This window comes from Panthera pardus, unplaced genomic scaffold (genome assembly GCF_024362965.1).
Source record: "Panthera pardus isolate Hobbes unplaced genomic scaffold, ASM2436296v1 HiC_scaffold_15, whole genome shotgun sequence".
Lineage (NCBI taxonomy): Eukaryota > Metazoa > Chordata > Mammalia > Carnivora > Felidae > Panthera > Panthera pardus.
Genome location: NW_026526710.1, coordinates 14,223,582 through 14,247,724, shown reverse-complemented (window position 1 = coordinate 14,247,724; position 24,143 = coordinate 14,223,582). Strand labels below are relative to the sequence as shown.

At 39.3% G+C, this 24,143-nt stretch overlaps 1 protein-coding gene across 3 annotated transcripts in view; it reads left to right on the top strand.

The window, feature by feature from the left end:
• SPECC1L (sperm antigen with calponin homology and coiled-coil domains 1 like) overlaps positions 1–24,143 on the top strand; it is a 140,493-nt gene that overhangs the window by 23,237 nt on the left and 93,113 nt on the right. For all 3 annotated transcript variants that reach the window (XM_019467095.2, XM_053902143.1, XM_053902144.1), the window contains one exon: positions 9,536–9,725. In XM_019467095.2, coding sequence (XP_019322640.2) covers positions 9,573–9,725 — 153 coding nt within the window. In that variant the 5' untranslated portion in view covers positions 9,536–9,572. The remainder of the gene's footprint in view (positions 1–9,535; positions 9,726–24,143) is intronic.

Here is a 24,143-nt window from a genome sequence, read left to right as displayed (position 1 = left end):
AGCCACCCAGGTGCCCTGGGAGGATGGGGTTTCTGAATCACTGAGATTAAGTGCCATCCCTGACCTTGGGATTGTTGCACTGTTTTTCTGACCTTCGAGTGCTGGCAAAGTAAATTCTCCTGGAATAAATATGTCAGGATTTTTGTTCTTTTCCTTCATCTATACATGTTATTTTGTAGAACTCCATAGTTAGGTTTTATCAGCTCCTCTTCTAGAAGAGGAAACAGTTGCACCCATCTCTCCTGATTTTAGTTCACTATTCTGCTACTGTTTTGAGACCCGGAGGGGTCTTTGTCATTACCCTGTCTTATGTAACATTGTCATCAGTACTGTGAATTTTACTAAGTTAGAAGTTTTTTGGAGTTGGAAGGTACCTTTGAGATCCTAGAATCCAGCCTCCTTGTATTGTAGATAAGGATCCTGAGTGGTCGTGGGACTTAGGTTGAAGAAAGCACTTGTTGGAGGGAGAATTGTGAGTTTCAAGTCAGAGTCAGAATTTTAAAATATCCGGCGCGCCTGGGTGGCTCAGTCGGTTAAGCGTCCGACTTCGGCTCAGGTCATGATCTCGCGGTTTGTGAGTTCGAGCCCCCCGTCGGGCTCTGTGCTGACAGCTCGGAGCCTGGAGCCTGCTTCGGATTCTGTGTCTCCCTCTCTCTCTGGCCCTTCTTCCCTCGAGCTCTGTCTCTCTCTCTCTCAAAAATAAACGTTTAAAAAAAAAAAAAAAAAAAAAAGAATTTTAAGATACCCTGTTCAGCCTTGAGCTGAATCGGACCAAATGAAAATTTTTCAGAGTATAAATTACACAGCTATGAAAAGGAGAAAAGTGAGGTGTTTATACTTTCTTCAACATTTCCGTGTGTTTGAAATTTTTCATAATGAAATGTTGGGGGGAGGGCAAAAAAGAAAAACAGTTTAGTGTCTGTATGTGTGAAAAAGAAATGTGAGTATTAATTAGGTAGCCATGAACTCAGTATGTGCCTCTGGTAGCTCCTAGAAAAGCAGGTTTTTTTCCTGTAAGTTAAGAGGATCTCTGTTTGCCAGACCAGATCCGTGTAATCTGTGCCCAGTTCCGAGGGGCCCATGTACCACATTTCGGACAGACACAGATGGTGCTGAATCTGAAGGAGTGGCTGAAAATTCATGGGAGTGATGTGGGAGAAAGGCAGGCATAGAGAAGTGCTGTGGTGGTCTTCAGATCCTGGGAGAGCTGTGGGGTGACAGTGTACTTTTGTTTTGAGTAGAGAGCTTGGAGCCAGGTCAGAGGAAGGGAGTTAGAGATGCCGATCAGGTTTTCTCTTGCCTAAGCCCTGCCATGGCGTTATGCCCCTCAGTCCCTCCTCCACAACAGTGCCAGGTTTGTCTTTAGGAAATAACAAATCTGACTTAGGGTTGCACTGACAATCTATTTGCGGTTTGCCTTCCTGTGTCAGATGAAGGCCAGGGTTTGGTCCACTGGGCCCTTCCCCACCAGTCCTCATTTTGATATTTTGGTATTCTAGCCACATCCAGTTCTTAAGAGTCCTTCAAGTGAGCCCAAGCTTTCTCACACCTCTGGCAGGTGTGTGCCTCACACTGGTTCCCCAGAGGCAGAACCGAGGACTGCCTTGTATATATACTTACCTTGTTTTTTTGGTAAAATTTATGAAGGATTGGGTCTTCACTATTTATGTATCTTGTTTCTTCCACTAAACTGTGAGCTCCTTGAAAGTGGGTATTTTTGTCTTAATTATCTTTATGTGTCCATTTATTTATGCCTTGTCTGACTAGTGTCCTAGAGAATTGGCATTTCCCATGGCACAAAGTAAGTGTTCACTGAATGTTGAGTAAACAATGACTTGCTTCATAACTTTTAGTAGTCAGTCTCCTCCAACAGTAGATGCTTGTACCTAGAAGATTTTTTGTCAGTGATGCTTCATGCAGGATTTCCTATAAATGGTCTCCAAGATATTTTTCCATTTTTAGGAGTCTGTGGTTTGATTTTTTTTTTTTTTTTAAGTAATCTCTGTACCCAAATTGGGGCTGGAACTCACGACCCTGAGACCGAGAGTCAAATGCTCCACTGACTGAGCCAGACAGGTGCCCCTGTGGTTTGATTTTTAAGTAGTATTTTATCTACCATATCTGGCAGGTAAGAGATGGTGCTTTATTTGTTTTCCTCAGTAGGTTTTAATTATGTGATCTCGTAGATGTAAAGGAAGCTCAAGCTTCCTGTATGGCTGTGCATGTGTAATTAGCTTTAGGCAGGGCTCCTGGAGCTGTAAATCCTGTTCTGGGGAGCCCATACTTGGGCTAGGACATCCTGGTGAGAGTTCTGGCCACCCAGATTGCAGCCCTCTAAATGCAGGGTTATTTCTGAAAAAATGAGGGCAGCTGTGTCTCTGCCCATGCCTAACAAATAATTATTTTAAATGAAAAAATAGCAGCTTAGAATTTTACTTTTATAGCTGTAACTTAATATATACTGATTTAGAACTGGTGATACATTTTCTGCTCTAAAAAATCTATAGATTTTATATTAAATAACATGACAGTACCTTCAAAATGAAAAAAAAAATGTGGTCAGGAATACCAACACTGACCCATAGGACAAGTAGATAAATTTAGAAGGTGCAGATTGAGCAGTGTAGTTTTAGTGTTGTAACATTTTGTTCATATCTTATGAAATATTTGTTCAGATCAAAACTGCACATTCCTGGAGTGCCTGGGTGGTTCAGTCGGTTAAGCGTCCAACTTCGGCTCAGGTCATGATCTCTCAGTTCATGGGTTCGAGCCCTGGGTCTGTGCTCACAGCTCAGAGCCTAGAGCCTGTTTAGAATTCTGTGTCTCCCTCTCTCTCTGCCGCACCCCACTTTGCACTCTGTCTTTGTCTCTCAAAAATGAATAAATGTTAAAAAAAAAAACAAAAAAAAACCCAAAAACCACTGCACATTCCTGATGAGGTTTTTGGGTATGGTTGCACTGGGGACCATATGGGGTGGTGGGTAGGGTGTGGGGTTTGGATTCAGACTACCGCCACTTAAGAATAGTTGACCCAGGGAGAGTTACACTCTCTGAGCCTCTGTCAAGGCCTGTGTGGGCTCTTTTGAAGATTCAGTGAACTGTACTGGGTACTGCACAGCTGGGACATGATGCCTGCCCCTTTGCTGGGCGGGGAGGGGGGTGGCGGAAGGGCACGGCTCAAGGCCTTCAGTGCCTTTCCCTATTTTGGGAGCAGTGCGTCAATTTTGATGTTTTTAAGAAATATTGTTTGAGAAAGATATCTAACATACTTCATGGATTTATTGTAGTTTGAGATTATTCTTAGTATATATAGAGAGACAGGATCCATACTGTTACTACCGTGAGGAGGTCTGCTTTTTAGTCCCCCTGAACCTTGACTTCTCTGGATGAGAGGTGGGTGCTGACATGACGCCCTGAACAGAATTGGGGAAGGGATAGTAGTTACTTACATATACCACACCACCCCTTTTTTAAACTTCCAGGCACTTGAAGTGCTGTGAACTGTGCTGGTCCTTTCCCTCCATTCTGTAATCTCTCCTATGCTCAGGGGACTCTAGAGGCTCTCTAGGGAGGGTAGTGATTCCCCCTTCTTAACCAGGTAGGGGCCAAGGTCTACTGATGAATTATAATCTGTTTTTGAAGACTTTTGTCCTTAGATAGGGGTTGTTTTAGAAAATCATGGAAGCTTTTTTGGTTGTCTCAATGGTTGGTGGTTGCTGTTGAAATTTAGTAGGTAGGGGCCATGGAATTCTAGACTCAATGAAGTGTCCATTCCATAGAACCAAACTTTTCCTGTGATCTGCCACAACTTTGGAATATCTTGCTGAATAATTTACATAGATAGAAAAAAAATGCTTATGACTGAGCCTAGAATCTAATTCGATTTTACACAAAGAAGGCATTTTTTAACTGTAGTTTTGGAACTACACTTCCTGGAATTTTCCAGGAATGCAGTTACTGTAGACATTGAGGAGAAATTGTTTTGTTCTCAGCTTTACCAAGTTTATTATTCAGGGTTCTCCAGAGGAACAGAACCAGTAAGATCTACACACACACACACACACACACACACACACACACACACACACAGATTTTCTTTTTAAGTTTTTTTTTTTAATGTTTTATTGATTTTTGAGAGAGAGAGGCAGTTTGAGAGGGGGACAGAGGATTGGAAGCCTGCTCTGCGCTAACAGCAGCGAGCCTGATGTGGGACTCAAACACATAAACCGTGAGATCATGACATGGCCTGAGCTGAAGTCGGATGCTCAACCAACTGAGCCACCCTAGGTGCTCCCCCAAAATAGATTTATTACAAGGAGTTGGCTCACATGATCATGGAGCTGAGAAGTATCAGGATCTGCAGTCAGCAAGCTGGAGACCCAGGAGAGCCAACAGTGTAAGTTCTGGTCCAAGTCTGAAGGCCTGAGAACCAAGAGAGCTGATGGTGTAAATTCTAGTCTGAAAGTTGGTGGGCTTGAGAGCCAAGAAGATACAGTTTTTCAAGTTGGAGTCCAAAGACAGGAAAAGACCAACATCCCAACTCAAGGAGTCAGGAAACTAAATTTAAATGTTAATCTCTTTCAGAAACATCCTTACACCCAGGATAATTTGACCAAAAGTTTATGCACTCTGTGGTGTAGTCAGTTGGCATATAAAATTGACTATCACACTAAATGTGGTTCATCCTCTTAGAAAATCACATTATTATTATTATTGTTATTATTATTTTAATGTTTGTTTATTAGAGAGAGAAAGAGAGACAGAACACGAGTGGGGGAGGGGAGAGAGAGAGAGACACACAGAATCAGAAGTAGGCTCCAGGCTCTGAGCTGTCAGCACAGATGCAGGACTCAAACCTATGAACCCTGAGATCATGACCTGAGCCGAAGTCAGATACTCAACCGGTTAAGCCACCCAGGTGTCCCGAAAATCATATTATTGATAGTATGCATGATAGATGGCATGGTATCTCAGTTGTAGTACCACCACAGGCCCAAGTCAAGACTATTTGCAGTTGTCAAATTCAGTGATTTAACCTGGAGGTGTGATTTCTGACTGTTTTGTTCCTAGCATAGTATTGCTTGAACATTCACATATTGAAATTCACATTTATTTTATTACAGAATACTTCTATTTTTTATTTTTATAAAAGTTTTAGGAGCGTCTGGGTGGTTCAGTTGGTTAAGCGTCCGACTTCGGCTCAGGTCATGATCTCACAGTTGGTGGGTTCAAGCCCCGTGTCAGGCTCTGTGCTGATAGCTCAGAGCCTGGAGCCTGCTTCAGATTCTGTCTCCCTCTCTCTCCGCCCCTCCCCCACTCATGCTTGCTCTCTCTCTCTCTCTCTCTCTCTCTCTCTCTCTCTCACACACACACACACACACACAAATAATAAAACATTTTTTAAAAAGTTGTATTTGCCACATATGTCTTTAGAAAGCATCTGTATGTATATAATAAATAGGTTAGCTTTGGATTTCACTCAGTAGTAAAGGGTATTTACATATTTATTATAGAAAGGGAGCTTTGGGTCCAATGTGGGTGAGAACCACTGGTCTAAGTTCTCCTAAGATCTCAAGCTGCCAGGCGCCTGGACCAGTTATGTATCTCAGCATCTTTAAAGCTTTTGGCTGTGCTGCTTGCCTCATCTCAGATATTTGCAAGACTGTAGTCCTTTTCTTTATCTTATTGGGTATTTTACAGTGTTGGGATTTACTTTCTAGAAGTCCTTGTTTGATTTTTATTAGGTTTTTAATTTTTTTAAAGATTTTATTTTTAAGTAATCTCTATACCCAATGTGGGACTCAAACTCAGAACCCTAACATCAAGAGTCTCATGCTCTTCCCTGAGCTAGCCAGGAGCCCCAGGGTTTGTTTTGTTTTTGTAACAGCTTTATTGAGATATAATTCATATTTCCGTACAATTCCCCCATTTAAAAACTGAATGTCTAGAATGTTTCGTCCCCCAAAAGAAGCCTTGTGTCCATTTGCAGTCAGTATCCATTTCCGCTACCCTAGCCTCTGATGACCTCTTATCTACTTTCTGTCTCTATGAATTTGCCTATTCTGGACAGTTTGTATAAATGGAATCATATATACGTGATTCTTTGTGTCTGGTTTCTTTCACCTGGTATAATGATTTCAGGGTTCATCCATGTTATACTTTCTGTTGGTAGTTCATTTTTTTTTTTAAGTTTTATTTATTTATTTTTGAGAGAGAGAGGGAAAGGGAGAATGAGTGGAGGAGGCGCAGAGAGAGAGAATCCCAAGCAGGTTCTGCTGATAACGTGGAGCCTGATGCAGGGCTCGAACCCAGGAACCATGACGACATGACCTGAGCTGAAACCAATAGTCAAATGCTCAGCTGCCTGAGCCACCCAGGTACCCTGGTAGTGGTAGTTCATTTCTTTTTTATGCCGAAATAATACTCCATTTAATAGGTATGCCATATTTGCTTTATCTTTCACCAGTTGATAGACATTTGGAATTGAAACAAAAAGTTATTTTGTATGTAGAAAGCATGTAAATAGAACTAAGTGATAGTAATATGTATCCAGTAACAAATACATGCTGATAATGAAAAGTAATCTAAATGCTCTATTATCGTTTAATTTGGGAGAATTTTTTGAGGTTGTTTGGGTTGTTTCCAGTTTGTGGCTATTATGAATAATCTTTCTATGGACATTTGTACGTAAGTTTGTGTGTGGACAAATGTTTTTATTTCTCTTGGGTATAAACCCAGGAATAGAATTGCTGGATTGTATGGTAACTCTGTGTTTAACCATTTGAAATGGAACTGCTAGACTCTTTTCCAAAGCAGCTGCATCATTTTATGCTGCATGTGAAGGTTTTAATTACTGCACATTCTTTCCAACATTTGTTACCATCTATCTTTTTGATTATAGCCTTCCTAGTGGGTCAAAAGTGGTAATTCATTAGGTTTTAGGTGATAGTAGCAGGAAAGGGACAGTCTGTTACATTGTCCATTTTGGTAGCTACCACTACCTTTAAGTTTAAATTGGTTAAAATGAAACTTAAAATTAAGTTCCTCAGTCACACTAGCCACATTTCAAGTGCTCAGTAGCCACAAGTGGCCAGTGGTTACTATGTTGGACAGCACAAATACACATAGAACATTTTCATCATTGCAGTAGGTTCTGTTGGGTGCTGCCTGTCTAGGAGAAGTTAATTTGGCAGGAGTTGGACAAGTAGGCAGAGAATGACAGAGGGTCTGAGTGGTGTAGAAAAGGGGTGCAGGCATAGAATTTGGAGAAGAAAAGAACAAAACTCCAGGGAGCCATATGCAAGATATGAGACTTAGAAAAGAGCAGGTAAGGGGCGCATGGGTGGCTCAGTCGGTTAAGTGTCTGGCTCTTAGTTTTGGCTCAGGTCAGGATCTCCTGGCTTTGTGGGTTTGAGCCCTGCATTGGGCCCTGTGCTGGCAGCGTGGAGCCTTCTTAGGATTCTCTCTGTCCCTCTCCCTCTGCCCCCACCCCACTCATGCTGTCTCTGTCTCTCTACCCCCACCCCAAAACAGAAAAACAACAACAACAAAAAAACAAAAAACAAAAAACAAAAACCCAAACAGGTAAACAAGAGAAAGTGAAAAGTTGAAGGAAAGCCTCTTGGGGACTTGATTGTTTTCCACAGTACTCTGAGTTAGTGATGGACCCAGTGTCATTCCTTGCTGGTTGGCAGGGGGAAGCTACTTGAATCTATCTTGGTCAGTTTCAGTATCCTCTGGGAAGGTGTAGGAGATAGATGGTGGAGCTGAACTGTAGGGAGTACTTCCACTGGGCAGATTACTCAAATGGAATAGAAAGTAGAAAGCTAAACCGTTAAAAAAAAAAAGGTGGATAATTTGATCATTACTGTATACAATATTTTCTATAAGGAATAACCAGGAAGTTGGAGGAAGGGTAGGCAGCAGAGTCTCTGAGGTGTCGCTGTGTTTTGGTTGCTGTTAATAACAGTGCCTTTTTCTCAAAGGCCTTATCATGTTGAGGGTGGAGCAGAGCCCCCTTCACCCTGTCTCACTGCTCCTGCCACCAAACCAGTTGGTACAGTTTGTATTATGCCAAGGCAAGATAAATCTGGAGTGTTCGAGCTCAGTCTAGGTAAAGTATTCATTAAGGCTATTGGAAAGAGCCTTTTCTTTTCCAAAGGTTCTTCTGTAAGTTTATTTTTATTAGGGTGTAGAAATCTTCATAGAATAGAATAGCCTCTTTTTGTGCTGATTATAGTGTCTCAGAGTCACCATACACAAACTTTCTTACATTCAAGTAGGCTTTCATTTTGTAAATTGTATTGCTCTACCCAGCCTGGTCCATGGCATCTTTCCAAACATGCTTTACTGTAGGGATTGCTTTTCTAGCTTAGTTAATAAAAATATATTTAAAGGTTTATCTGGGTGCAGTTTTGTGTGCTGCCAGTGTTATTCTAAGTCCTCTAAGCTGTGAAATCAGGTATGAGCCATTAGGTGGTAGACTTGCCACATTCCTTACAGGTAATATAGATGCCCTTGTTTTCTGAACCAAAAAATTGAGATTTATATTCTTTTTTTCCCAAAGGTTTTTTTTTTTTTTAAGTTTATTTATTTATTTTGAGAGAGAGTGCACAAGTGGGAGAGGGGCAGAGAGCGAGAGAGAATCCCAAGCAGGCACTGCACTGTCAGTGAAGAGGGCTCAAACTTACAAACCATGAGATTGTGACTTGATGCTTAACCACTTGAGCCACTCAGGTGCCTCAAGGTTTATGTTATGATAAAGACTTTTTTAAATGTTTATTTATTTTTGAGAGAGAGAGAGAGAGTGCACACAAGTGGGGGAGGGGCAAAGAGAGAGAGAGGGAGACAGTATCCAAAGCAGACTCCAGGCTCTGAGCTATCAGCACAGAGCCTGACACAGGGCCCAAACCCATGAACCTCGAGATCATGACCTGAGCTGAAGTCAGATGCTTAACTGACTGAGCCACCCAGGTACCCCCTGTACTCCCCCCTCCAATAAGGAATTTTGATGCTACCTCTGGATAAAAGAGAGAAGCTGAGAAATATATTTAGATACTGAATGTTGGAGTTTCTGGGAAGTTCTCCTGGCTTCTATGAGGCTATCACAGCAAGTATTTGAAATTAAGACTATGCTGGATAATTTGGAAAATACGATCACCCTCAGATACATGTAAAATGGCTAATTCTCAAATGGCAGGTTGATTATTGCTTCATTAAATGCCAAAGATAATGTATGCTGTGTTGTATTTAGCCAGTTCCATTAGAGATCTAGGATATTCTTTTTAATGACTGAACTGAAATGCACAAAATAGTTTCAAGCTAGTAATATTCAAGGAGGATGCCTTAAACATGGGGTGCATTCTGATTAAGTCTAAGACCTTTTCAGCTTTTTCTTTTCTGCATCAACATCGAGCTTTCAAACAGTTTTATTTATCTTTTTATTTATTTATTTATAATAAAATTTTTCAGAAACAAATTTCTACAGAGTTTTCTTCCAGTTGTGTTCTCAGTATAGTGCCATTTCTTTTCACAGATTTGCTTGTAAATGCATCACAAAGAGGCAGCCCAGAATGAAGAAAGCAAGCAGGAGTGTCGGCTCAGTGCCTAAAGTGTCTGGGATAAGCAAAACACAAACAGTAGAAAAAACTAAACCTGAAAACAGCTCTTCAGCATCTACAGGAGGCAAACTCGTAAAACCTGGAACAACAGCATCATTGTCAAAGGTATTAAAATGTGGCAGTGTTTGAATATGTGATGGATTTTAGGAGGAGTGAATCTTAAAATGTTTGATTTATTAAATAAACATTATTTAGGGTTTGCCTTCTGTGAACCTCTGGGAACACACAGCCTTTGAAGAGTTCACAGTGTGGTATACTTGGTGTGTTTGGTCTGACTTTATGAATGAAACCAAATAGTAGGCTTATTGTGAAACAAATCACTGAGCACTTGCCTTGTGCAAGGCTCTTGTGCTGGTGTGAGCTGGAGGTAGAGTCTGCCTTCAAGGAGCTTGTGGTGTAACGGGTGGAGGTTGTCATATACAAACATAACTAAAATTCACGCAAAAAATTCAGATACCCGGGAGAGCAGGAAAGCGGTGTAAGCATTTCAGGAAAACATTGTTTCCAGCCAAAGAAGGTTTTATGAAAAGAGCATGTGTGCCAGGTCTTAAAGGATGACCAGCAATAACATTCCTGGAACCCCTAGATTGGATTTTTTATTTCCAGTCTTACCCCCTTGCACACCGTAAACTGTTACTCTTTTTCTGACAGCTAATCCTGTATTAATCCCGTTAAAATTGGGTAATATTTATTTAGTTAGAGCATAACTCGTTTTTCTTACATTCTTTTTGAGGCTGGTTTAGTTCTTGTTGGTACAGGATAGTGGCTATGGGCTTCAATAGCAGACGGACCCAGGCTTTGTATGCATGTGCTTCACGGCGTCATCATAGTCAGGATGAAAGGAGGAATGTATGGAAGTGGTTAGCACAGAATCTGGCACATGGCAAGTGCTTTGAAAATGACAGGTAGTAGCATTTTTATTGATTACCTCTAGAAATTTTTACCAGCTCAGGACTGATTTCTGAAAATAATAGTCTTCTTTGGGTGTTCTCAGTGTCTCGGTTGATTTGGACCATCCAAGGGACAAGATGACTCCAGACCATTTTTCTGCTGGTCAAATCTTAGATCCACTGCAGAGATCCACACAGTCTTCTAGTCTTTCTTCGTGCAGAATCTACTTATTTGTTCTTTGCTTGTTTGTCCTGGGAATTTTGTGTTTTGAGTAAAAACTTTGACTCTATGGAGAAAACCTGGAGAGGGTTTCTGCTAGTCTGATAGGGAGAAACCAAGCACTGCTTGAAACATGATCTGTTTAAAAGCCTTTTGTCCAGGCAGGGCTTTGATAGATTGTGGCTTAATTATTTTAAGAAGCATCTCATGGGAACAGCAGATGAGGGAATTCCTTATATGTATTGAAAGATCTAGCTGGGAATGCTGGTTTTTCTATTCCAGGGTTGTCAAAACTAAACCCAGACATACTCCACCTGCCCCCAGATTTCTTCCTTGCTACAGCTTTGATGAGCTGCTGGGTGTCATCCTATGGCTACCAGGAATAGACCTTTGTCCTACTTCCGTTAGTCTGAATCAGGATCCTGAATTGCTTCCTTGGTGGCAGTGCTGTCACTCTTTTGTGTAAGATAGCTGGCATTTTCTGACCTAACAGGTTACTTAGTTGCTAGGGTTGTCTTCAGAGCAGAGTGTCTTTGTGACTGGGTGACCTTTTATTTACGTGACTGGAAGAACAGGTTGAAACATTGGCATTGGATATGTTCTGCTTTCCTTCTGTTGCCTCCCCATCAGTGGCAAGCAGAGTTTTTGAAGGTTCACTATGGAGTGTGCCCTGAGGAGGCATTTCAGATCTTCTGAGGTCTGTATCTGGAGTTGGTGGTAGTTTGGTTTTGAACAGTGAGTACTTTTTTATTGTAAAGCAAAAACAACTGTATTCCTGCTCTGTGCCAGCACATGGCCAGCTGTCCATAGCTGTGGCTCTCCTTTGTTGGCTCTTTTAAGTAGGGGGTGTGTGGAGTGGGAAGGGTCTCAGAAGAGGTGAAACTGTTTGGGAACACTTTATCCAGACTGAAGCAATTGCTTTTACTTAAGAAAGGAGAAGAAAAATGTCACTGAATAGAAATTGAAGAAGACACAGAAGGAAAGAAAGAAATAGTGAAAATGAACAGAAAAATTGAAAATTTCAGATCAAAAGGGTTTGGAGACCCCACAAAATTAAGTGTTATTTTATTTTCCTAATTTTTCATACTTCACTGTGCTTCTCTACTGGCATTTGGATACTTCCCACAACTTGAATTCCTGTAACTGGGTTGGAGCATTGATGATTAACCAGATGAATGAAGCTGTTGGCTTTTGATCATGTAGACACCATGTACACATACTCACCCACTCATGTGGGCACCCACATATGTGTCTCTGTCACTGCACAGTGTTCAACACTTTTCTTATAGTGGCAGGGCCTGGGGACGTTTCTTTACCTCTCATTTCAAATATTGTTTGGGGCTAGATTTAGTTAAGGTGGAGGAGAAAGGACCTTTTTTGACCAGAGCACCTCACTGCTGATTGGAACTTTTGTAAATATAAAATACAACACTACTGCTGTTCCTAGGTTTTTAAATTAATTAATTATTATTATTATTATTATTTTTTGAGAGACAGAGAGTGCATGGGGGAGGGGCAGAGAGAGAGGGAGACACAGAATCTGAAGCAGGCTCCAGGCTCCTAGCTGTCGGCACAGAGCCCGACGCAGGGCTTGAACTCATGAACCTATGAGATCATGACCTACGCCAAAATCAGATGCTTAACTGACTGAGCCACCCACTGTTCCTAGTTTTGAGGAAATTATTCCCATTCTTGTGAGTAGCTATGACGTCTGGTTTGGAGCCTTTGTATGACTAATTCTTTGTCACAGTGAGCGGAGAGGATGATTTGGTCTCCTATGTGCCTGCACTTTCCAGGTTTCACACACTGCTCAGGTGTTCATGGTTAATCCTTGTAGTAGAAGTAATATACTTTTTTATTGTCCCAAGAATACATTTTTCTAAAGGTTAATAGATAAGTAGTAAATTGTAGTTACTTCAGTTAGAATCTGTCTAAATAATTGATGACTGTGATGATTATGATTATTTGTGATCATACACCTTTTCGGTATAAAAATTAGTTAACCGTGTGATTGAACAATCCACCTCTGAAACTTGAAAGGCAAAATTTAAAAACTAAACTTAAATTTTGAGTTGGTGATGCAGACCATGAAACGTGGACTTTACCTTGAGAAGCATGTATACATTAGTTGTATTGTTTCATTATTTGTATCTGGAAGGGTTTTTTTTAAACATTCTTTTTAAAAAAATTTTTCATTGGTGCACCTGAGTGGCTCAGTCGGTTAAGCATCCAACTTCAGCTCAGTTCATGATCTCACAGTTTGTGAGTTCGAGCCCCACATCAGGCTCTGTGCTGACAGCTCAGAGCCTGGAGCCTGCTTTGGATTCTGTGTTTCCCCCTCTCTCTGCCCCTCCCTGGCTCATGCTTTGTCTCTCTCTGTCTCTCAAAAATAAATAAATGTTTAAAAAAATGAAAATTTTTTTTATTCTTTTTTTTTTTTTTTATTAAGTAAACTCTATACCCAACATGAGGCTTGAATTTATGACCCTGAGATCAAGAGTTGGATGTTCTACCAATTGAACCAGCCAGGTGCGCCTGTATCTAGAAGTTTTCTATCAAATGATATTTTTGTATCTGTTATTAAAAAGTAGGCTAAAAATCTCTTCCCTCCATCAATTTTATTTTTTGGCCTGTTGTTAATGGTGGGGGAGGGTGGAGTTTACATGTGGAAATGCACATGCATTTGCAGAATTGTGTTAACAAAAATTGAAATAGGGAAAAATATCAGCCTGCAGTAGCTTCATGTAAAAGGAAGTTGGTGAGTACAGAGTTGTTTTTTGTTTTTAATTTTTTAAGTTTCTTTTCTTTCTTTATTTTTTTAGTAATCTCTACACCCAACATAGGGCTCAAGCTCACAACCCCACCTGAGATCAAGTGTTGCATGCTCTTCTGACTGAGCCAGCCAAGCATCCCTGTTTTTAGTTTTTTGATGAAGTATACACCCAGAACACAAAAGCACTTGTGTTCAGTGTAGTGAATCACCACAAAGCAAATATACTCTGCAGCCACCACTAGGTCAAGGAACAGAGCAGACTTATATCACAGTGGCTCCCCACATGTCCCCTCTTAATTTCTGCCCTTTCTAGAAGTAACTACCATCCTAACTTCTAGCTCCAGAGGTTATTTTTGCTAATGTTTTTTAAGATTTTTATTTTTAAGTAATCTCTACACCCAACATGGGGCTCGAACTTAGAACCCTGAGATCAAGAGTTGCATGCTCTACCAACTATGCCAACCAGGTGTCTGAATTTTGCTAATTTTTTATCTTTACATAGGTATAATTGTACACTCTGTTCTTTTCTGTGTCTGTATGATTTCCTTAACTCAGTGTTACCATCACTTTGCTTATCCATATAGTTATAACAGCAGTTCTGTCTTCATTGCAGATTACTAATCCATGGAATGACTATGTCACTCATCTGTTCTGTTGTTGATGGACATCTGGAGTTTCCCTTTTGTGGCTACTAAGAACAGTATTGTTAGGAACATTTAAAAAAAATTTTTTTTAATGTTTATTTTTGAGTAAGAGGGACAGAGTGTGAGCGGGGGGAGGGCAAAGAGAGAGACACACAGAATCCAAAGCAGGCTCCAGGCTCTGAGCTGTCAGCACAGAGCCTGATTCGGGGCCCAAACTCATGAACCGTGAGATCATCACTTGAGCCGAAGTCAGACACCTAATTGACTGAGCCACCCAGGTGCCCCAGGAACATTCTTATTCATGTCTTTTAGTCCACATGTACAGCCATTTCTGTTGGCTCTGTAACTAGGAGTGAAACTATGAGGTCATAGGGTGCATAATGTTCAGCTTTCTTGGATATAGGGCCAGATCATTTCCCATTTTACACTGCTGGTGGCTCCACATTCTCACCTGCACTTAAGTCACTCTCCATTTTAACCATTCAGGTGTATGTAGAGGGATTCCGAAGTGGCTTCAGTTTGCATTTGCATTATTATCAGTGGGATTAAGCACATTTTTGTATCTTACTTTTATGTGTTTAGTGGACAGTTAGATATCTTATTTGTGAAGTGCTTCTTAAAATCACTTGCCCATTTTTTTTACTATGTTGTCTCTCTTTTTTAACTCTTTTTTTTTTTTTTTTGTAGTAAAACACATTTACCGTCTTAACCATTTTTAAGTGTACGGTTCAGTACTATTAAGTACATTCACATTGAGCAACTGTTCCCACCATCCATCTCCAGAACTTTTTCATCTTGCAAAACTGAAACTCTGTCTCCATTAATCAACAACTCCCCATTCCCCCTCCCCAGCCTCTGGCAACTACCTTCTGTCTCTTTGAATCCGACTATGTAAGTACTTCATATGAGTGGAATCATATTTGTCTTTTTGCCACTGGCTGATTTCACTTAGCATAATGTTCTCAGAGTTCATCCACATGGTAGCATGTATCAGAATTTCCTTTTTAAAGGTTTAATAGTATTCTACTGTATGTATATACCACATTTTGTTTATCCATTCTTCCATCAATGGACACTTTGGTTGTTTCTGTGTGGACTTTTGGCTGTTGTAAATAATAGCTGTGAAATTGTGTGAGAAAATATCTCTTAGAGGCCCTGCTTTCAGTTTTTGGGGGATATATTCAGAAGTGGAATTTCTGGGTCATATGATAATTATATTTTTAATTTTTTGAGGAGCCTCCATACTGTTTTCCACAGCAGCTCTACCATTTTACATTCCCATCAAGGAATTCTCTTCCCAACAAGTATTTTAATTTTCCCATGTCCTCACCACACTTTTTTTTTCTTTAATAGTAACCACTGAAATGGATATGAAGTGGTGTAGTGTGTCTTTTTTGTACTGATTTATAGTTCTTTGGCTATTCTAGATGTGAGTCCTTTGTCATTTATATGTCTTGCACATATGTCCTCCCACTCTGTGCCTTTTCTTTCTCTTTCTTTAATGGTATCTTTTGATAAATGGAAGTTCTTAATTTTAATATAGTCCAGTTTGTTAATTTTTTCTTTATAGTTAGGGATGTGTGGTGTGTATGTGTGTGTGTTTATGGAATGTTTTGTCATCCCAAGGTCAGGAAGAGAGTCTCCTGTATTTTTTCAAGAGTATTATTATTATTATTATTATTATTATTTTTAATTTATTTTGAGAGGGAGAGAGACTATGCACATGTGTGCACATGAGCAGGAGAGGGGTAGAGAGAGAGGGAAAGAGAGAATCCCAAGTAGGCTCTGCGCCTTCAGCACAGAGCCCTATGTGGGACTTGAACTCACAAACTGTGGGATTGTGACCTGAGCCAAAATTGAGAGTCAGATGCTTAACTACTGAGCCACCCAGGCGCCCCCCTACATGTTAACCTCTTATCATGGCTGGTCATTTTCCCTTTACACGTGTACTACATACATATATAATTTTTTCTTGAACTTGAAAGTGTAAATTGTAGAGATAATGCTTCTTTACTGCTGGATATTTCAGTGTGCATTTCCCAAAAAACAAGGATATTTTCTCTTGTAACCAGAGTATAGTTACTAGATCTGGAAGTGAACATTGATAAAATGCTAGTATCTCATCTATAGACTTTAATTAAATTTCACCAATTGTGCCAATGTCCATTTTAGCAAAAAAGACGAACATTTTTTTCTGGTCCAGCTTTCAGTCTAGGACAGTGAATTACAGTTAGTTGTCATGCTCTCCAAATTCTTCTTAAATCTAGAATAGTTCCTCAGTTTTTGTCTTTTATGACCTTGACATTGCAGAAGAATGTAGGCCAGTTTATTTGGTAGACTATCTTCCAAATTTAGGTTTCTCATGTTTCTTCGTGATTAGGTTGAGGATATGCACTTTTGGCAGAAGTCCTACAGAAGCCACATGTCCTTGGCATAGCATTTCCAGAAGTACATGCTGTCAATCTGTTCCATTCCTGGTGATATTAACTTAATTTGATTAGGGTGGTGTCTGGTTTTTTCCACTATCAGGTTACCATGTTTCCTCTTGTTAATTAATAAAGTATCTTATCAAAAACACTTGGGAGATTTTATAAATACCCTCTTTGTCATCAAACTTTCACACCCTAACTAGCAATTTTTGGTAATTCTTTCCAGAATCTGTTATTAGTATGATTTTTGCCAAGTGGTAGTTTTTTAATTCCATCATTCTTTCTACATTTAGTAGTTGCATATTAGTGTGGAATAATGGACTGTTTATTCAGTGGGCTGTCAATGGTTAGCATGATTTATTTTGATGCTCAGATTGTCCCCTTCAAGCTGGCTCCTATGTTCTTTTGACATGTTCCTGTTCTTTTTTGAACAGCCTCTTAATTTCTGATGTAAGTTTTCTTTTTTTTTTCTTCAGTATATGAAGTTTATTGTCAAATTGGTTTCCATACAACACCCAGTGCTCATCCCAAAAGGTGCTCTCCTCAATACCCATCACCCACCCTCGCCTCCCTCCCACCCCCCATTAACCCTCAGTTTGTTCTCAGTTTTTAAGAGTCTCTTATGCTTTGGCTCTCTTCCACTCTAACCCCCCCTTTTTTTTTCCTTCCCCTCCCCCATGGGTTTCTGTTAAGTTTCTCAGGATCCACATAAGAGTGAAACCATATGGTATCTGTCTTTCTCTGTATGGCTTATTTCACTTAGCATCACACTCTCCAGTTCCATCCAGGTTGCTACAAAAGGCCATATTTCATTCTTTCTCATTGCCACGTAGTATTCCATTGTGTATATAAACCACATCTTCTTTATCCATTCATCAGCTGATGGACATTTAGGCTCTTTCCATAATTTGGCTATTGTTGAGAGTGCTGCTATAAACATTGGGGTACAAGTGCCCCTATGCATCAGTACTCCTGTATCCCTTGGGTAAATTCCTAGCAGTGCTATTGCTGGGTCATAGGGTAGGTCTATTTTTAATTTTCTGAGGAACCTCCACACTGTTTTCCAGAGTGGCTGCACCAATTTGCATTCCCACCAACAGTGCAAGAGGGTTCCCATTTCTCCACATCCTCGCCAGCATCTATAGTCTCCTGATTTGTTCATTTTGGCCACTCTGACTGGCGTGAGGTGATATCTGAGTGTGGTTTTGATTTGTATTTCCGTGATGAGGAGCGACGTTGAGCATCTTTTCATGTGCCTGTTTGCCATCCGGATGTCTTCTTTAGAGAAGTGTCTATTCATGTTTTCTGCCCATTTATTCACTGGGTTATTTGTTTTTCGGGTGTGGAGTTTGGTGAGCTCTTTATAGATTTTGGATACTAGCCCTTTGTCTGATATGTCATTTGCAAATATCTTTTCCCATTCCGTTGGTTGCCTTCTGGTTTTGTTGATTGTTTCCTTTGTTGTGCAGAAGCTTTTTATCGTCATAAGGTCCCAGTAGTTCATTTTTGCTTTTAATTCCCTTGCCTTTGGGGATGTGTCAAGTAAGAAATTGCTACGGCTGAGGTCAGAGAGGTCTTTTCCTGCTTTCTCTTCTAGGGTTTTGATGGTTTCCTGTCTCACATTCAGGTCCTTTATCCATTTTGAGTTTATTTTTGTGAATGGTGTGAGAAAGTGGTCTAGTTTCAACCTTCTGCATGTTGCTGTCCAGTTCTCCCAGCACCATTTGTTAAAGAGACTGTCTTTTTTCCATTGGATGTTCTTTCCTGCTTTGTCAAAGATTAGTTGGCCTTACGTTTGTGGGTCTAGTTCTGGGGTTTCTATTCTATTCCATTGGTCTATGTGTCTGTTTTTGTGCCAATACCATGCTGTCTTGATGATGACAGCTTTGTAGTAGAGGCTAAAGTCTGGGATTGTGATGCCTCCCTCTTTGGTCTTCTTCAAAATTACTTTGGCTTTTCGGGGCCTTTTGTGGTTCCATATGAATTTTAGGATTGCTTGTTCTAGTTTCGAGAAGAATGCTGGTGCAATTTTGATTGGGATTGCATTGAATGTGTAGATAGCTTTGGGTAGTATTGACATTTTGACAATATTTATTCTTCCAACCCATGAGCACGGAATGTTTTTCCATTTCTTTATATCTTCTTCAATTTCCTTCATAAGCTTTCTATAGTTTTCAGCATACAGATCTTTTACATCTTTGGTTAGATTTATTCCTAGGTATTTTATGCTTCTTGGTGCAGTTGTGAATGGGATCAGTTTCTTTATTTGTCTTTCTGTTGCTTCATTATTAGTGTATAAGAATGCAACTGATTTCTGTACATTGATTTTGTATCCTGCAACTTTGCTAAATTCATGTATCAGTTCTAGCAGACTTCTGGTGGAGTCTATCGGATTTTCCACGTATAATATCATGTCATCTGCAAAAAGTGAAAGCTTAACTTCATCTTTGCCAATTTTGATGCCTTTGATTTCCTTTTGTTGTCTGATTGTTGATGCTAGAATTTCCAACACTATGTTAAACAACAGCGGTGAGAGTGGACATCCTGACATGATAAGTTTTCTATTTCTCCAGCCCCAGCCCTATAGTCAGTCAGCCTTTTCTCCAAAGAGGACTTGTTCCTTTTAGTAGAGGATGGAACTTAAAGCCTTTGGAAATGAGGTGTGCTCTTGCTTTTGAGTGTATGGTTTTTAAGCCTGCTTAGTAGACAAGAGAGGAAACATACACACACACACACATCTGTATCAATTTTCATATCTGTTTCTCTCCATATATTGAAAACCTATGAGGGGCGCCTGGATGGCTTAGTTGGGTGGCCAAATTCATCTCAGGTCATGATCTCGCGGTCCATGGGTTTGAGTCCCGAGTCAGGTAATGTGCTGACAACTCAGAGCCTGGAGCCTACTTCTGCTTCTGTGTCTCCCTCTCTGCCCCTCCCCTGCTCTCTCTCTTTTTTTTCTCTCTCTCTCAAAAATAAACATTAAAAAAAAAAAGCCTATGAGTTCACACTGTTACTTCCAAATCCAGTTGACATACATACAATGTTTAGAGTAGCCTTTTCACTTTATGTAATCGTAATCCCAGTCTCTTGACAGTGAAAGACCTGGTTTTCATTATCTATATTTACTTATTTTCTAAATCCTAGTTAGAGAATTGCTCACCCATGCCACTGCCAAAAACAAATCTACTAGCTAGAGTTCAAAATGTATACTTTTTAGTGGTTAGCTTGAGAGTTTGAGGATTTATGGTCAAAATACTGTTTTCAGAAGATATTTGGATTCTTCCCCTGCCCCCTACCCCGTGTGACTATGTCATTTATTTGAAATGCAGTTTGGTCTATTTGTTCCTATTGTGTTCCGTTTTAGGGGAAACCTTAAACCCTTGTTTATTTAATTTTAATTTACTGCCAGCATGTGAAACACTACCACAGTTCAATTCTACATGTCAGAACTAGGACAAGATGTGAAAAGTGTCCCTCTCCTCCCCGATTCCTTCTTACTCTGTCCCCACCTGTCCCTAGGAGGTTAAGAGTCTGGTTGGGTTTTTGTTTTTATCCTTCCTGTGTTCCTTTTGCACAAATGATCAGATACATGTATATTTATTTTTTTATTTCCCCTTTGTTACCCAAAAGTTGCCATAATTAGATCTACTTCTGCCCATTTTCTTTTTTTCACCTAATATATTCTAGAAATCTCTTTATACCAATTTATGGCAGCCTTTCTCATTCTGTTTAATGTGTCTTTGTATGGATGTACTACAGTTTTTTCAGCTAGTGTCCTATGTATGGACATTCAAAGTGTTTCCAGTGTTTTGCAGTTAAAAACAATGCTGCATTGACTAACCTTATGTGTATGTATTTTTGTATTATTGGAGGTATGTCTTCGGGTGAAATTCCTAGAGGTGGGATTGCTGGGCACAAGGTAAATGCATATGTAGTTCTGTTAGACATTGCTGGGTTCCTTTCATAAGGCCACATCCAGCTGTGTTCTCACCAGCAACCTGTGAGTGTGCCTGTTTCCCCACATCCTTCCCAAAGGAACGTGGCATAACTCTTCATTTTTGCCAGTCTCTTAGGTGAGATGTGGTGTCTTAATGTTGTTTAATTTACATTTCTCCTATTGTGAGTTAGACTGGTTATATCTTTTGTATTGTGTCTGTATTCATTATATGTGATAGTTCATTTTGGTCACCTTTCTATGTGTCTTTTACCCCTTTATTGCTAAGAGTTCTTTTTGTATTAAGGATATTAGCTGTTTATTTGTGAGGTATTGCAGATATACTCTCCCCGTTTCTCATTTTTTAAAATTTTGCTTACGATGATATTTGTGTATCATACACAGGATTAAATTTTTTTTAAGATTTTAATTTTTATAGACTTAGGTTTATCAATTCTTTGTTTTATCATTCAGGATTTTGAGTCATAGAAAACCTTGGGACTTATTTTTGATTTGGTGTGAAATAGGGCTTACTCATTTTTGTAGGGGTTTTTGTGTGTGTGTGTGAATATACTTTTAACCTAGTACTATTTATTGAAAAACCCATTTTTTTTTCCTGTACTCTTTCTTTGGTCATAAAACAGGTATCTATATAAGCAGTTTCTTTTGGGATTCTTTTGTGTTCCACTGGTTTATTCATGTGCCATTACTCTACTATCATAGTTAATGTGATAATTGCAGAATTTTTGACTTGGTTCTCTGAGGTATGTTGAACTCCACCATTAACCAAAGACAAATAGTAAACAGAAGTGTGTTTGATTAAGCCACTTTTCACATGACTGTGTAGGGTTGTCTTCAGATGTAATTTTTATGAAAGAAAACATATTTAACTTATGGAGAAAGAAAAAAATACCTCAAAGATATATATTTATATATTATATATATATAATATATATAAATATATATATTTGTATATTATATATATATTTAACTTTTATTAACAGAATATAAAAGGTGATTTGAAAACATAAGAGTGTGTTGAGTTTATATACTGACTAATGGATGAGGGGCAAATTGACAGGAAGGAAGTAGAACTTAATTTGCAGATTTTTTTTGTATCATAGTTGATGATCAATTTCATAAACAGGAACTAGTCTTAAAGAATATGAGCAATCCTTTATGATTAATGCAATATCCTCCTTCCTTCTTACATAACCAGATTTTTCATAATGTGACAACTCTAAATTACCAAAGCTTAATTAGTTTAATTCATTTAAATTAAAACATTAATCTTTTTCTACCTCTTTTTTAGTGAGACTGACCTACCTAATGGTATTATATTGTAACTTTTATAATTGAATGATGAGAACAGAATCTACTCCACTAACATTTAGAACAGGAAGAGACTTTAGAGATTAATAATTTGTGAGCCATTTTGATTTATTGAAATGAATTTATTATGATTATCTAAGAGTAAGCTTGGCTCCAGATAGACAATAATATTAAATCGGTTGGTTAACTTGTGCTTTCACCTTCATGGGACAAAACTTTTGGTTCTTTTATTAAAAAGTAGTTTTTCATAGGTGCTGGTGAGGATGTGGAGAAACGGGAACCCTCTTGCACTGTTGGTGGGAATGCAAATTGGTGCAGCGCTCTAGAAAACAATGTGGAGGTTCCTCAAAAAATTAAAAATAGAACTACCCTATGACCCAGAAATAGCACTGCTAGGAATTTACCCAAGGGATACAGGAGTGCTGATGCATAGGGGCACACGTACCCCAATGTTTATAGCAGTGCTTTCAACAATAGCCAGATTATGGAAAGAGCCTAAATGTCCACCAACTGATGAATGGATAAAGAAGATGTGGTTTATGGGTATTGAGGAGGGCACCTTTTGGGATGAGCACTGGGTGTTGTATGGAAACCAATTTGACAGTAAATTTCATATATTAAAAAATAAAAAAAAATAAAAAAAAAAAAAGAAGATGTGGTTTATATACACAATGGAATGCTACTTGGCAATGAGAAAGAATGAAATCTGGCCACTTGTAACAACGTGGATGGAACTGGAAGGTATTGTGCTAAGTGAAGTAAGTCAGTCAGAGAAAGATATCATATGTTTTCACTCATATGTGGATCTTGAGAAACTTAACAGAAGACCATGGGGGAAGGGGAGGGGAAAAAATTAGTTATGAACAGAGAGGGAAGGAGGCAAACCACAAGAGACTCTTAAATACAGAGAACAAACTGAGGGTGGATGTGGGGGGTGGGTGAGAGGAGAAAATGGGTGATGGGCACTGAAGAGGGCACTTGATGGGATGAGCACTGTGTGTTGTATGTAAGCTGATTTGACAATAAATTATATTTAAAAAAAGGTAGTTTTTCTTTTTTCACAGATTTTTAACTCCTCTATGTTCTTTCTAGAAATAAATTTTTTTCATTCTTTTTTTTAAGTAATAATTTTATACCCAATCTCATTATCCAGAGTGCTTATTTTGTTTTTTTTAATTGAAGTATAGTTTATGTCTGTTTTCTTTTTACTTTATTTTATTTTAGTTTTAGTTTTATTTTTTAAAATTTACATCCAAATTAGTTAGCATATAGTACAGCAATGATTTCAGGAGTATATTCCTTAATGCCCCTTACCCATTTAGCCCATCCCCCCTCCCACAATCCCTCCAGTAACCCTCTGTTGTTCTCCATATTTAAGAGTCCCTTATGTTTTGTTCCCCTCCCTGTTTTTATATTATTTTTATTTCCCTTCCCTTCTGTTCATTTGTTTTGTTTCTTAAAGTCCTCATATGAGTGAAGTCATATGATATTTGTCTTTCTGACTAATTTCGCTTAGCGTAATACCCTCTAGTTCCATCCACATAGTTGCAATTGGCAAGATTTCATTCTTTTTGATTGCTGACTAATACTCCATTGTATATATATACACCACATCTTCTTTAAAAAAAATTTTTTTTTTAATGTTTATTTATTTTTGAGAGAGACAGAGACAGAATGCGAGTGGGTTAGGGGCAGAGAGAGAGGGAGACACAGAAGCAGAAGCAGGCTCCAGGCTCTGAGCACAGAACCCGACGCGGGGCTCGAACTCACAAGCTGTGAGATCATGACCTGAGCGGAAGTCGGACACTCAACCGACTGAACCACCCAGGTGCCCCTATACCACATTTTCTTTATTCATCCATCGATGGACATTTGGGCCCTTTCCATACTTTGGCTATTGTTGATAGTGCTGCTGTAAACATTGGGGTGCATATGTCCCTTCAAAACAGCATACCTGTGTCCCTTGGATAAATACTTAGTAGTGCAATTGCCGGGTCGTAGGGTAGTTCTATTTTTAATTTTTTGAGGAACCTCCATACTGTTTTCCAGAGTGGCTGCACCAGCTTGCATTCCCACCAACAATGCAAAAGAGATCTTCTTTCTCTGCATCCTCGCCAACATCTGTTGTTGCCTGAGTTGTTAATGTTAGCCATTCTGACAGGTGTAAGGTGGTACCTCATTGTGGTTTTGATTTGAATTTCCCTGATGATGAGTGATGTTGAGCTTTTTTCATGTGTCGGTTGGCCATCTGTATGTCTTCCTTGGAGAAGTGTCTATTCATGCCTTTTGCCCATTTCTTCA